Below are 13,909 nucleotides of genomic sequence, written 5' to 3' on the forward strand. Positions count from 1 at the left end.
CCATATACTCTTAAAGAAACCTAACCTACTCAACTTTTAACACACACCCTCACGGTCTCACCTAGTCACCGTGACACTTTCTCCGTCAAAAAAAAAAAAAAAGAAAAAATGAAAAGCCTCACTCTTAAATCTGAATCATCTCTATCTCTCACCCTCCCTGCATATTTATATGTTTGTTATTGTCTTTGTCAAATTTTCCAATTTTAATACTTTATTCACTCTTTTTTATTTTTTTCTTCGTATTTTCCTCTTACACCGGGTTTGCATGAGGATTTTAGAAGTCAAATTTGAATTTATTTTATTGGGGTATTATATGAAGTAATTAATATAAGTATTTTCCCTAATTTATATTTGTTTTTTTAATAGTCGATTTAATGGCCTTATGAGCATATTATTTGGTTCTTTTTGCCTGTTTCATGTCAATACTATATTTTTTACTGTTTCAAAAATTTTATTTTTTCGCAAAAATCTGCTCAGTATCACTATTCGCTACAACATTTCTTTTTCAGAACTGATAAGTATTATTGTTGTGATGATTTTTTTGCGATTTGATATGATTTTTTTTCTTTTACTTTGACTAATTCTGTAATATATTACTGCATTTTATGTATACGTTTTCTTTAAAAAAATTCCTGTTTTTCAATATTTTTTTCCGGTTTTTCAAGTTTTCTTGCATTGATTTTATTTCTAATATTTTTTTAATGAAAGTTACTCATAAAAAATGATCATTTTATATGAGCATATTATATAACATAGTATTCATAATAATAATTAACTAATAATATAGTGAGAGAGTAAATAATGAGTCGTGGAAATAGGAGAGAGGGTAATTAATCAAGGAAAACATGATAATAGGGGAGAGAGAGAGGAATTAATTAGCAAATGAGGAGAGAGGGTAAATAAACATTTAGGTTTGAACGTGGGATGAATTTTCCCTAAAATGTTGCAGCCAATAGGAAGCTTTTAAAGGCTTCAGCTTTTATAGATAGAGGATTATGTTTCTATGTCTATCTTGTTTATTGCATCTAGACGCAACCAACGGGTCATTTAAGTTGAGTGCTGGTTTTGCCTGTTTCAGCTAATGGCTTCGTGTATGATGAAATTTTGGTTAAAAGTTCCAATCGGGTAATTCGCATCTCGTGGTTATGAGTAAGTCATTTGGGTCTAAAATGACGAGCAACCGATTGGTGTCACGATGTGTGAATGCATCCATCAACCACTCAACCTTTCCTTAATAAAAGTAGCAAACGTGCAAATAATGTCACTCTTCCCATTGAGCACTTTAGTTCTAAAAACGTCGCGGAATTGTTGGACGAGAGGAACGACATTAGTTATTGATCTAAATATTCTAATCACTAGTCATTGTGTGGCCTAAAAATCATTAACCAACGTACAGAATGGAATGGAGTAGTTAATCTATTTTCCGGGAAAGAACAAGTCATGACGAATTGAGTAGACATCTCTTCTATATATACATACGCCAATCCGATAACCAAACCATTCACACAATAATTGACGATTCATTCTCAACGTCCATTTATCAACGACATTAAACATAAAATGAACCATTTGCTTGTTCTTCTGCTATTGTGTGTTTGGCTGACATACTTTAGTAGTAGTCATGCTATATCAGGGATTCATAATAATAATAATAATAATAATACGGGCATAAATTGTGTGGAGAGTGAGAGAGATGCCTTGCTTCGGTTCAAAGGTGGTATTACTGTCGACCGTTGTGGACTCCTTGATTCTTGGGGAGTTACTCAAGATTGCTGCCTTTGGAGTGGTATTCAGTGTCACAACCACTTTGGCCGCGTGATCGCCGTCGATCTTCCTACACCGGTATCATACTACTACTCTGGTAATGAGGATGCCTGCCTAGAAGGTACAATCGGTATATGTAACATTCCGTGTTTGTTATGTTAATTGTTGTGTCAAAAGTGTGTGTTAACCAAGTTGGAAATGCGTGACGTCCGTATGTACGATATACAATACCCTGCTGATGTTTGAGTACGGGAGCGAACTTCGGGACGAAGTTCATTTTAAGGGGGAAGACCGTAATACCCGTATTTTATTTGAGCGAGATATTATTATTTAGTAGTATCGTAAAAGTAATTAATTGATTCATATTGTAAGACGAGTCGGGTTTATAGTTTTAGGTGGCATTTTTGGGTCAAGAGGTCATAACCCAATTACCCATTTACCAAATGTTATAACCCATTTACCCATTTACCATATAACCTAATTTTAACCTAAGATTAACCTAATCACTACCCTAATCCCTCCCTCATTTCCGCCTCCCTCTTCCCTCACGCCTCCCTCCTTTCCTCAACTGAGATCTCAACCATTCACGCATAAAGAGAGAGAGAGGGTAGCCATGGTTGTTGACGGCATAGCAAGGAGCAGCTAGGAGTGTTTGGCGGCGTTCTTAGGCGCCCTAGGTGGCGGTAGTGGCGGCGAAAGGTAAGAACAAACCCCCTTTTCTCTCGTTTTTGTGTTTCCGCTCTGGGTTTAATGTTGTTTCGTGACTAAGGAAGTTGTTCCTGGTGGTTGTGGATGGAGTATACGGGTAGTGTGGTGTGAGATGAGTGTCGTGGTGGTTGTTGGGGTGGTTGTAAGTGGTGGTAGTGACAGAGAGAGGCGACGGCGATAAGGGGTAACAAACGGGTTTAAAATGCGGGTTTCAAAGTAGTTAGAGAGGGTGGGTTGGGGTGGCTCCACCGTGGACTAGGGGGAGGTCGAAACGGTGGTTTCACCATGTCTTGGTTCGTGGGTTGACGGCGAGTGGGGCTGTGGTGGTTGACAGGGTTATGGGTGTAGAGTGCGGTGGTGGTAAAGGAGAGAACATGGTCATTTGGGGGAGGCACGGCAGTGAACCGGCCAGATTGTTACGCCACCGTTCGACTCGCCGGCGGCAATCGACCAGCCGGTGGTGGTCGTGGGTGGTGAGGTCAGAGTGGGTGTTGGGTCATGTGGTTGTCGCGGTGGTGAGGTGGCTTGTGGTGGTGTGTGTGCGCGTGTGAAGGGGTGCGGGCTGTTTGGTTTTTTAAACGGTTTTTTTTCATCATTTAATCGTTATATTTCGTATCGGGTCGTATTCTAAATTAATTAACTTAATTCCCGAGTTAAGTAAATAATTAAAGACGGGTTGTTTGAATTGTTTGTGTGACTCGGGTTTTTCCTTAAATCATTTAATTCATTAAAATGGTTATTTAATTTAATTCCGAGTCATCTAAATTAGTTATTTAATTTGACTCCCGAGTTATTTAAAATGTTCAGAGACGGTTTTGAGTCGGGATTGTTGAGTTGTCCAATAGTTGATTCGGGTTTTCTTAATCGAATAATTCGTTTAATCTTTTAAATTATCATATCGGTTATTTAAATTAATTCCCAAACCAGTTAAATAATTCAAGTCGGGTTTTGAGTCAAGACTGATTAAAGTGGAAAGTTACTATATCGGGAAAGTTTCTATTTTGAGAGATGTCTATATTTAGTAGTTAGTAATTATAAATATTATAATTGTTTTAGGTGACGGATTCGTGAAGGATCGATAATCAAATGCATTGCTTTGTTTTCTGGAATGCTTTAATCGCTTAATTGGATTTGTCAGGCACTTTGAGGTAGGGAAATACACTTGTCCTATTATCGTCATAGTTGAATTGTGTTGACTTGATTCCTGGTTATTGATTTACGTTATCATTTATATTTGGGAAGTGATTGACTGAATTTATCGTATTGAGTATGATATCACAACATCGGGTATCTGGCATGACTTTATGATTTATCACCGGTGAATTATATACATATTGCATTGCATTAATTTTTGTTGAGCATTTCATATGCATTGGAGTTGGAGGATGATGTGGTGGTGATGATGTGGAGATACGATGTGATGTTGTGATAAGGCCCAGCGGGTTCTCGCAGACTTGCCCTGGTGTCCTCACCGTTGAGTGGCAGATCGCCTTCGGTCGATATATAGTCTACCGGGGATCGGTATGGTCATGCGTTCGGGGTATGAGATGTGTGTGATGAGTTGAGATGGAGATGGAGGTGACGGAGTATCATGCATATCATATTTTATTGTTTTATTGTTTTCCTACTCAACCTCGTGGTTGACCCTGTGTATTCGTGAACACCTGTGATGAACCGTTTTATGGGGAGCAGACTTGACAGGTTTAAGAGATAGGATGGGAGCTGGATGGGCGTGAGACATTGGATCAGACGGCTTAGTAGCTAGCTCATCATTTAGAAGACTTTCACTTTTATTTATGTCAATTCTTGTAATTTGAGTTGAAAAGAGGATTTGTAATAGTTAAGTTAAAATATTATATAAATTGCCTTGGAGTTTAATTTGTTATTCACTACCTCGGAAAACCGAGATGGTAATAAATCCGGTTTATTAGGGAATGTCTTGCTAAAGGCTCCTTCATAAACCGGGGTGTTACAAAGTGGTATCAGAGCGAACGATCCTCAGGCCTAAACCAATGAGCCCAATGAACATAGGAAGTGTCTAATTAAAATGAACCCCGGGATAGAACTGTTAGGAGCACACCAAGGTAAGGTATGAGTTAGGGGCCCCTCACACCGAACCGGCCCTCTCGCTTGACTCGGAAACCCCGAGTGTATATGAGAGAAAGGGTAGAAAAGTTGCTTGAGGTTGAACATGAAATTCCTATATCGTTGCCTAAGTGTTAATTGATTGATACATTGATTATTGCATAACCGAGTGATGTATACCTTGCGACCCATATATTCTAACCATTCTCGCAGACAACGCTACGGTAAGTATTTTGTATGAATGATGACGTGAGCATATGATGTTGTAGAAATGAGAAATAAAATTTCCTAGTTCAGGTTAATAATCAATGAAGTGTTGTGGTAGCCGGGAGTATGAAAATAATTGCGAGTCGATGATAGTTACCTAGTTGGATGTTGAATGATGTGTTGATTGTACTATTATGCCTAGTAATATGCGGTTATGTGATCCCGAAGCCATGCTAGTATAGTATCGTGATAGTAATTAGAAACACTGTTGAATTGCATGTTTAGTCATAGCAATCGTGATTTAGATGTAAGGAGTAGATCGAGATGCGAAGGGATTCTACGGGATAGATGTTTACAAAAGTACAAAGTGAGATTTAAGTTAGGATGAGTTAGTATCGATAGTATGGTTGTAAGAGTTTGAAACATAGAAAATGAATGACCTAGTGCTGAAACACGTTGTATGATTTTACTCTCGAATTGATCTTACTGCCATTTCTTTTCTGTTTATTGCCTAGGGATGAAAATTTTACGAGAGATAGCCTCGTGAGTTAGTGTTCATTTGACGTTGGTTTCATGCTTATATGATATATGGATTAGGAGTAATAAATATTTTAGTGGGCTGTGGTCAGGAAGTTCCTGTGCAGTGATGTTTTGACCAACGATTTTGTAAAAATCCTCATTTAAATTGTATTAATAATTTTTGCATAATTCCAACTCCATCGATCAGAAGATTCGCATATGTTTTCAAATTAACAAACCACGAAAATTCTTGATGTCTCTATATTAAACGGTAGGTTTTACAAACTGACCCAAGTTTTGGACCAATTGCTGTCACATGTTTGTTTGGACCAACTGAGTTGTAAAATTCTTTAAAAATGAAATTTTTGTGCTTTGGACCTAATTATTTTCCCCTGTGTCTTTTAACTCTCCGTGTTTTATAAAAATAATATGAATCAAGTTTTAATCGGACGGTTATTTATTCGTGATCTTTGAAAGTTACAATGTGAAACATGACTTGTAAAAATGTGCGTTCTAGGTTGAGTTTCATGCAGTTGTTTGAATAATTCATGAGCCTTAGTAATGTGAATTTATAATGCTTTATATGACGATAGTAGCACGCATGTTCAGTAGTTATGTATCTTAACAAGTGTTAAAATTAAAACTTAGTTGATAACGTTGTTGGCATGATAGCGTGAGTAAAATGGGATAGCTTAAATTGATTCTTAATCAAGAGTGAAATATTTTATACGAATCCAGTTGTTGCATATTTTATGTATGTTTGGCACGTTGTAATATCTCTAGTATGTTCATCATATTTGCATAGTGGTCAGATATATATAAAAATAAAACTATATTGTCATAGCTTGGTAAAGTTGATGGCGTTAAAAGTTAATTTAGTTGTGCTAATCTACTTGCATGAATAAGTATAATAATTGTGCTTAAATGTTTACACATGGAGGGTAGTAATGAATATGTCTAAATGTTCACACATGTAGAATGACATATGAGTTCTAATGTCTTTTATGTGAGTCGGTGTGCCTATAGTTATACTTATAACTTTCATTGCATTAAATTGTTTCAGTCGAATCTAAAACCTATAACATGATAATAAACAGTGTTGTTATTCCTTATTGAATATGTTCGTTACTATATTGTCATAAAGTGCCAAAGTGATTCTGCAATTGTAGCACGACATTTGACATATCTATATTCTCGAGTCGTTACTATCAATTATCTTATAATAAAGATTGTTTATGATAACTACGTTGGCAATTATAATGGGATAACCCTTTGATGATTCACATGATATGCATTGGTTTAAATGATAGTCATTATAGTTACATTTAATTGAGCCTACTAGTTGCCTAATTATTCAGTCATGCAAATCAGGGAAGTTGTTCAAGTTGCTAACCTTTTATCATAGCTAGTGTTCTACAAAGTATATGATGGCAAATGTATATGTTTAAACTATTTATACAATATCTCCTGTTTTGCTGAAAATGAATTATACTAAGTTGCTGGACACAATAGAATGATATGGTTGCTAAAATGTGAAACATAGGGTGATATGGAAGTAATGTTGTCGTTGTCATAGATCATATGTAGTTACCTTTATTGGGAAACATGTTTTCAGAATTGATATCGTGCAAACAATTTTTATAATTTAAGATATGAATTATGAGTATGTTGTTGATTGCTTAAATTCATCGACCTAATTCGTGACCTAAACCAGTGAGTGAATAAAGGGTTGTATGGACATGTCAATAAGATCCTGTGATTGTGATAGATAGTAGTGGTAGATCTATTTCTGTGATATGTTTGCAAATGTGAGAAGTTCTTAAATTGTTTTGTTGATTTTGCTCTCGCTCGTTCATCGTCTATAATCGATCATCAAATTTATTAGTTGTGAAACCGGGTAAACCATGATTCCTTTCGTGTTGTTCTTTTAGTTGATGTTGTGTTTTTAAGTTACGCATGAGCTAGTAATAAATGTTACGTGTTGACAATCGCTTAATTCCTTAATAAAACCTTGTTTCGACCTTAATGTTGATGCGCAACCTCTTATCATGTATTCTTTCCCACACGTGTGGTTGATAATGATCTTGTTGCATAGGTATATGAAAATTTGAAAAGAGGGTACGAGGACGTAACCATGTTTTTAGTCGGGTAGGATTGTAAAATCTTAATGTTTGTATTGCACTTATTTGTAGATGGTGGTTTTGATCAAGTAAGTGTTTCGTTGTGGGGTACCTATGCAAATGAGTTCTATATGTTTGTTCCTACTTCTGTTAGTTGGTTGAGGTGTAAAAGAAGAGTATAGTTAAACTACTGGTAATGAGTTATGAGTTGGCCTATGAGCCGAGTGATGATTACGGGAGTTATGTTTACGGTCCTATGCGACCATGGTTATTGAGTTACTTGAGTTTGAGATCGGAATTTAGATGGAAGATGACGGTGTTCTCAGATGATTATATAGTTGTTATATATCTGTGTTCCCAGGTAATTATTAGTCGTAGTTAGTTGGGTTAAGTAAAGATGAGTTAAACTTCGGGACGAAGTTTATTTTTAGGAGGGCAGAATGTAACATTCCGTGTTTGTTATGTTAATTGTTGTGTCAAAAGTGTGTGTTAACCAAGTTGGAAATGCGTGACGTCCGTATGTACGATATACAATACCCCGCGATGTTTGAGTACGGGAGCGAACTTCGGGACGAAGTTCATTTTAAGGGGGGAAGACTGTAATACCCCGTATTTTATTTGAGCGAGATATTATTATTTAGTAGTATCGTAAAAGTAATTAATTGATTCATATTGTAAGACGAGTCGGGTTTATAGTTTTAGGTGGTATTTTTGGGTCAAGAGGTCATAACCCAATTACCCATTTACCAAATGTTATAACCCATTTACCCATTTACCATATAACCTAATTTTAACCTAAGATTAACCTAATCACTACCCTAATCCCTCCCTCATTTCCGCCTCCCTCTTCCCTCACGCCTCCCTCCTTTCCTCAACTGAGATCTCAACCATTCACGCATAAAGAGAGAGAGAGGGTAGCCATGGTTGTTGACGGCATAGCAAGGAGCAGCTAGGAGTGTTTGGCGGCGTTCTTAGGCGGCCCTAGGTGGCGGCAGAAAGGTAAGAACAAACCCCCCCTTTTCTCTGTTTTTGTGTTTCTGTCGGGGGTTTAATGTTGTTTCGTGACTAAGGAAGTTGTTCCTGGTGGTTGTGGATGGAGTATACGGGTAGTGTGGTGTGAGATGAGTGTCGTGGTGGTTGTTGGGGTGGTTGTAAGTGGTGGTAGTGACAGAGAGAGGCGACGGCGATAAGGGGTAACAAACGGGTTTAAAATGCGGGTTTCAAAGTAGTTAGAGAGGTCAAGGGTTGGGGTGGCTCCACCGTGGACTAGGGGGAGGTCGAAACGGTGGTTTCACCATGTCTTGGTTCGTGGGTTGACGGCGAGTGGGGCTGTGGTGGTTGACAGGGTTATGGGTGTAGAGTGCGGTGGTGGTAAAGGAGAGAACATGGTCGTTTGGGGAGGCACGGCAGTGAACCAAGCCAGATTGCCGCCCTGGGTTCGACTCGCCGGGCGGCGATCGACCAGGCCGGTGGTGGTCGTGGGTGGTGAGGTCAGAGTGGGTGTTGGGTCAGGTGGTTGTCGCGGTGGTGAGGTGGCTTGTGGTGGTGTGTGTGCGCGTGTGAAGGGGTGCGGGCTGTTTGGTTTTTTAAACGGTTTTTTTTCATCATTTAATCGTTATATTTCGTATCGGGTCGTATTCTAAATTAATTAACTTAATTCCCGAGTTAAGTAAATAATTAAAGACGGGTTGTTTGAATTGTTTGTGTGACTCGGGTTTTTCCTTAAATCATTTAATTCATTAAAATGGTTATTTAATTTAATTCCGCGTCATCTAAATTAGTTATTTAATTTGACTCCCGAGTTATTTAAAATGTTCAGAGACGGTTTTGAGTCGGGATTGTTGAGTTGTCCAATAGTTGATTCGGGTTTTCTTAATCGAATAATTCGTTTAATCTTTTAAATTATCATATCGGTTATTTAAATTAATTCCCGAACCAGTTAAATAATTCAAGTCGGGTTTTGAGTCAAGACTGATTAAAGTGGAAAGTTACTATATCGGGAAAGTTTCTATTTTGAGAGATGTCTATATTTAGTAGTTAGTAATTATAAATATTATAATTGTTTTAGGTGACGGATTCGTGAAGGATCGATAATCAAATGCATTGCTTTGTTTTCTGGAATGCTTTAACTGCTTAATTGGATTTGCTGGCACTTTGAGGTAGGGAAATACACTTGTCCTATTATCGTCATAGTTGAATTGTGTTGACTTGATTCCTGGTTATTGATTTACGTTATCATTTATATTTGGGAAGTGATTGACTGAATTTATCGTATTGAGTATGATATCACAACATCGGGTATCTGGCATGACTTTATGATTTATCGATTCGAATTATATACATATTGCATTGCATTAATTATCACAGCATTTCATATGCATTGGAGTTGGAGGATGATGTGGTGGTGATGATGTGGAGATACGATGTGATGTTGTGATAAGGCCCAGGGGGTTCTGCAGACTTGCCCTGGTGTCCTCACCGCTGAGTGGCGATCGCCTTCGGTCGATATATAGTCTACCGGGATCGGTATGGTCAAGCGTTCCCGGTATGAGATGTGTGTGATGAGTTGAGATGGAGATGGAGGTGTCGGAGTATCATGCATATCATATTTACTTGTTTTATTGTTTTCCTACTCAACCTCATGGTTGACCGTATATTCGTGAACACCTGTGATGAACCGTTTTATGGGGAGCAGACTTGACAGGTTTAAGAGATAGGATGGGAGCTGGATGGGCGTGAGACATTGGATCAGACGGCTTAGTAGCTAGCTCATCATTTAGAAGACTTTCACTTTTATTTATGTCAATTCTTGTAATTTGAGTTGAAAAGAGGATTTGTAATAGTTAAGTTAAAATATTATATAAATTGCCTTGGAGTTTAATTTGTTATTCACTACCTCGGGAAACCGAGATGGTAACAGTCCGGTTTATTAGGGAATGTCTTGCTAAAGGCTCCTCCATAAACTGGGGTGTTACAGTATATCTCTACTTGAGTTGAAACATTTAAAATACTTAGACCTCAGTCGGAATTATTTTGGAGGACATCTACCCAAGTTTATAGGCTCACTTAGTAACTTAGAACACCTTGACCTTTTCCGGGTTGGGTTTACAGGAGCGGTTCCTCATGAGATTGGAAATCTCACTAGATTATCATATCTTAATCTTAATTGTGTATCTGGTTACTCTGATGTTGGTATGAGGGTGGAGACCTTAAGGTGGCTATCGCAACTAACGTTGCTGAGGGAATTGGATTTGGGTGGTATTGATTTGAGTCTAACTACAAACAATTGGCTGTCTACTGTTAACAATCTCGCTCACTTACGTGCCCTTCGCTTGGATTTTTGTAACCTATCTCTGAAGTTGCCTTCATCTCTTTCATATATTAATTCTTCCACAACCCTTGGTATTATTAGCCTTTACGGAAATAACTTGAATGATACATCAATATTTGATTGGTTGTCGAATTTGAACGGACTTGAGAGCAGCCTTGTTTCCCTTGACCTTTCTAGGAATTCTCAACTGTTTGGAAGTACTTTCCAACTGTCCAGCCATACTTGGAATTTCCTTGGTAACTTATGTAGTTTGCAAACCCTACGTTTAGACGATACCGGTCTTAAGTACAACTTCTCAGAGATTATCCAATTTTTATCTGCATGTTCACACCAATCACTAATGCTTTTAGATTTAAGTGACAATCAATTGTGTGGCTCCATTACTGACAACATTGGCAACCTTTCATACTTGAGGAAATTATACGTTTATGGGAATCAACTTAACGGCACCATTAGTGAAGCACTTGGGGGACTTCCTAATCTTGAAGCGTTGATTCTTGGTAGGAATTCTTTGAAGGGAGTTTTAACGAGTGTACATTTATCAAATCTTTCCAATTTAAGTGTTTTAGACTTGGCGGAGAACACAGAACTGGTGGTTAACATTAGTGCCAATTGGGTTCCTCCATTTCAATTACAACAACTACGGTTGAGCTCATGTAAGGTTGGCCCAGATTTTCCAATGTGGCTTATAACTCAAAAAAACTTAACTACAATTGTTATATCCAACACTAGTATTTCAAGCATGATCCCTAATTCTTTTTTCGACTCGTTATCACCCAAATTAGAAATACTAATAATGTCTCATAACATGATGTATGGGGCACTTCCAAATGCATCAACCATATTTGATTCCAGGGTATTAGTAGACTTGAGCTCAAACAATTTCGTCGGCACAATACCACCGTTTTTGAATTATGTGAACCAGTTATATCTCAACAACAACCACTTTTCTCAAGGTCTTGTTTCTTTTTTGTGCCCGCAAGCCAAAACGCCTCTAATCGTTCTCGATCTTTCAAATAACTCATTTTCAGAGAAGCTCCCTGATTGTTGGGGTTACTTTGATAATTTATTGGTCTTACACCTCAAAAACAATAAGATTTGGGGAAATCTGCCTATCTCCATTGGTGCGTTAAATAAGCTCAATTTGCTGCATTTGAGCAACAACAATCTCTCGGGTGGACTCCCCGTGTCCTTGCTAAACTTGCTAAACTGCACATCTTTGATTAGTCTAGATCTTTCCCATAATTCACTGTCTGGATACATACCCTCTGATTTTGGAAATAATTTTAAAAATCTTAGCATTCTTACCCTACAAAATAATAGCCTTTCTGAAGCCTTACCTTCAAGCATGTGTCATCTCACTCGACTTCAAATACTGGATCTTTCCAACAACCGTATTTGTGGAACCATCCCAAGATGCATATACAATCTCCAAGGCATGGTTAACACAAATAATGTCTTACAATCTGCTTTAGCTGATTTATATGATTTCTTTCCGTATGAGGTAAGTGATCATCCATTGTTAATGTGGAAAAGAAAAGAACAAAATTTTGAAGGAGGATATAATTCAGTGGGACTCCTAAAAACCATTGATTTATCAAACAATATTCTGGAAGGACATATTTCTGAAGAAATTTCAAGCCTCATTGCTTTAGTATCAATAAATTTATCAAGAAATCATTTGAGCGGAGTTATCCCATCGAGGATAGGTCAGTTGACCTCTCTAGAATCTCTTGATTTATCACATAACGAGCTTTTCGGTGAAATCCCAACTAGTTTGGCTAAAATAACTACTCTGGGAGTATTGGATTTGTCGTATAATAACTTGTCCGGAATGATTCCTGATGGCACCCAACTACAAAGTTTCGACATTTCAGCATACATGGGAAATCCTGGACTTTGTGGAGCACCACTACCTAAATGTCATAAAGATGAAGAGGCCATAACTCCGAAAAATATAGACAAAGAGCGGCCTAGCGATAACTTTATGCTAGGAGTGTACATAAGTGTGGTGCTTGGATTTATCTTTGGATTTTGGGGAGTTTGTGGTACTTTAGTTGTCAAAACATCTTGGAGACATGCCTTCTTCCGGTTCTATGACAACATCAAAGACTGGATTTATGTGATGGTGGTTGTGAATAAAGCCAGAGTTTGCAAGAGAACTTGAGGCCATCTCGTAAGTCTTTCTGAATTGATCTTCTAATGAACTGCTTTTGTATGTATGTAATTTATTTTTGTATTAAAATTGATTCTGCAGTTTGTTTATTTATTTTTCCAGGGGTTGCTGATATCTCGTTCAAGGAATATATTAGGATCTCCTGTTATGATCGATTGGTAGTCGTCTTCTTAAGACGCAAGATGAGCAAATAATAAATAAAAATCTTGAAGATTTAGATAGAATATGTAATTTCTTAGCTGGGAACATTAAATTAATATGTAGACATGAGGTTATTCATGTTTCTGATTTTAGTTGAGCTAAATGTGGAGTTGCAATATAACCTCAATATCATTTGTATCAGCTTTTATATGGCATTGTGTTTTCCGAGTAGTCTTATCGCTCGATCTTTGTTTTCGCCGTAGAGTTCAAATTCTGTTTTTACCATAAATTATATTGTAGTTCAATTTGCCAGTTTCAACCATGCTATATGATGAACATATGCACATGAGCCCAATTTCTCTCCATTTCCTAAAAAGAAATGGAGAGACAAGTTCCTATTAATGGTTCGGATCGCATATTGGCAACATCTAACGGTTCTCAATTTACGCATAAAAGTAAAGGAAAAATGGGAGTGTAAGGGATAATTATTATTAAAATAGATTGTGAGAGGAAATGGAGAGAAAGGAAATGGAGAGGATCCAAATCATATGCACATATATCTTATTTTTGAGATCGAGTGTCTCATTTTCAGTTTTTTATAGAGAAAAACAACATTACTCTTTTTAGTTTGAATCTTCAATCTTGTTCATTGTAATCAACAATCAAACATACATGTAATTGTTGGTATTAAAGATTTCATCTTTACTCCGTATTACTTTTCATATCAAGTAGGTATGATTAATGTGTAGTCTTTTACTAGAAATCGACTAATCCCCGATGTGCTTAATTTATGTGATTAAATCTCGTATTTAACAAGTTGTTGAATAATTAGTTGGGGTTAGTTAGGGGGTTTACTAT

At 37.3% G+C, this 13,909-nt stretch overlaps 1 protein-coding gene across 1 annotated transcript in view; it reads left to right on the top strand.

Moving 5' to 3' along the window:
* Positions 1–13,909, top strand: part of LOC141654784 (receptor-like protein EIX2) — a 93,303-nt gene that overhangs the window by 5,015 nt on the left and 74,379 nt on the right. The window contains exons 2-3 of the mRNA XM_074461900.1: positions 7,476–7,492; positions 10,381–12,910. Coding sequence (XP_074318001.1) covers positions 7,476–7,492; positions 10,381–12,901 — 2,538 coding nt within the window. The 3' untranslated portion in view covers positions 12,902–12,910. The remainder of the gene's footprint in view (positions 1–7,475; positions 7,493–10,380; positions 12,911–13,909) is intronic.

Source organism: Silene latifolia, chromosome 5, assembly GCF_048544455.1.
Source record: "Silene latifolia isolate original U9 population chromosome 5, ASM4854445v1, whole genome shotgun sequence".
Lineage (NCBI taxonomy): Eukaryota > Viridiplantae > Streptophyta > Magnoliopsida > Caryophyllales > Caryophyllaceae > Silene > Silene latifolia.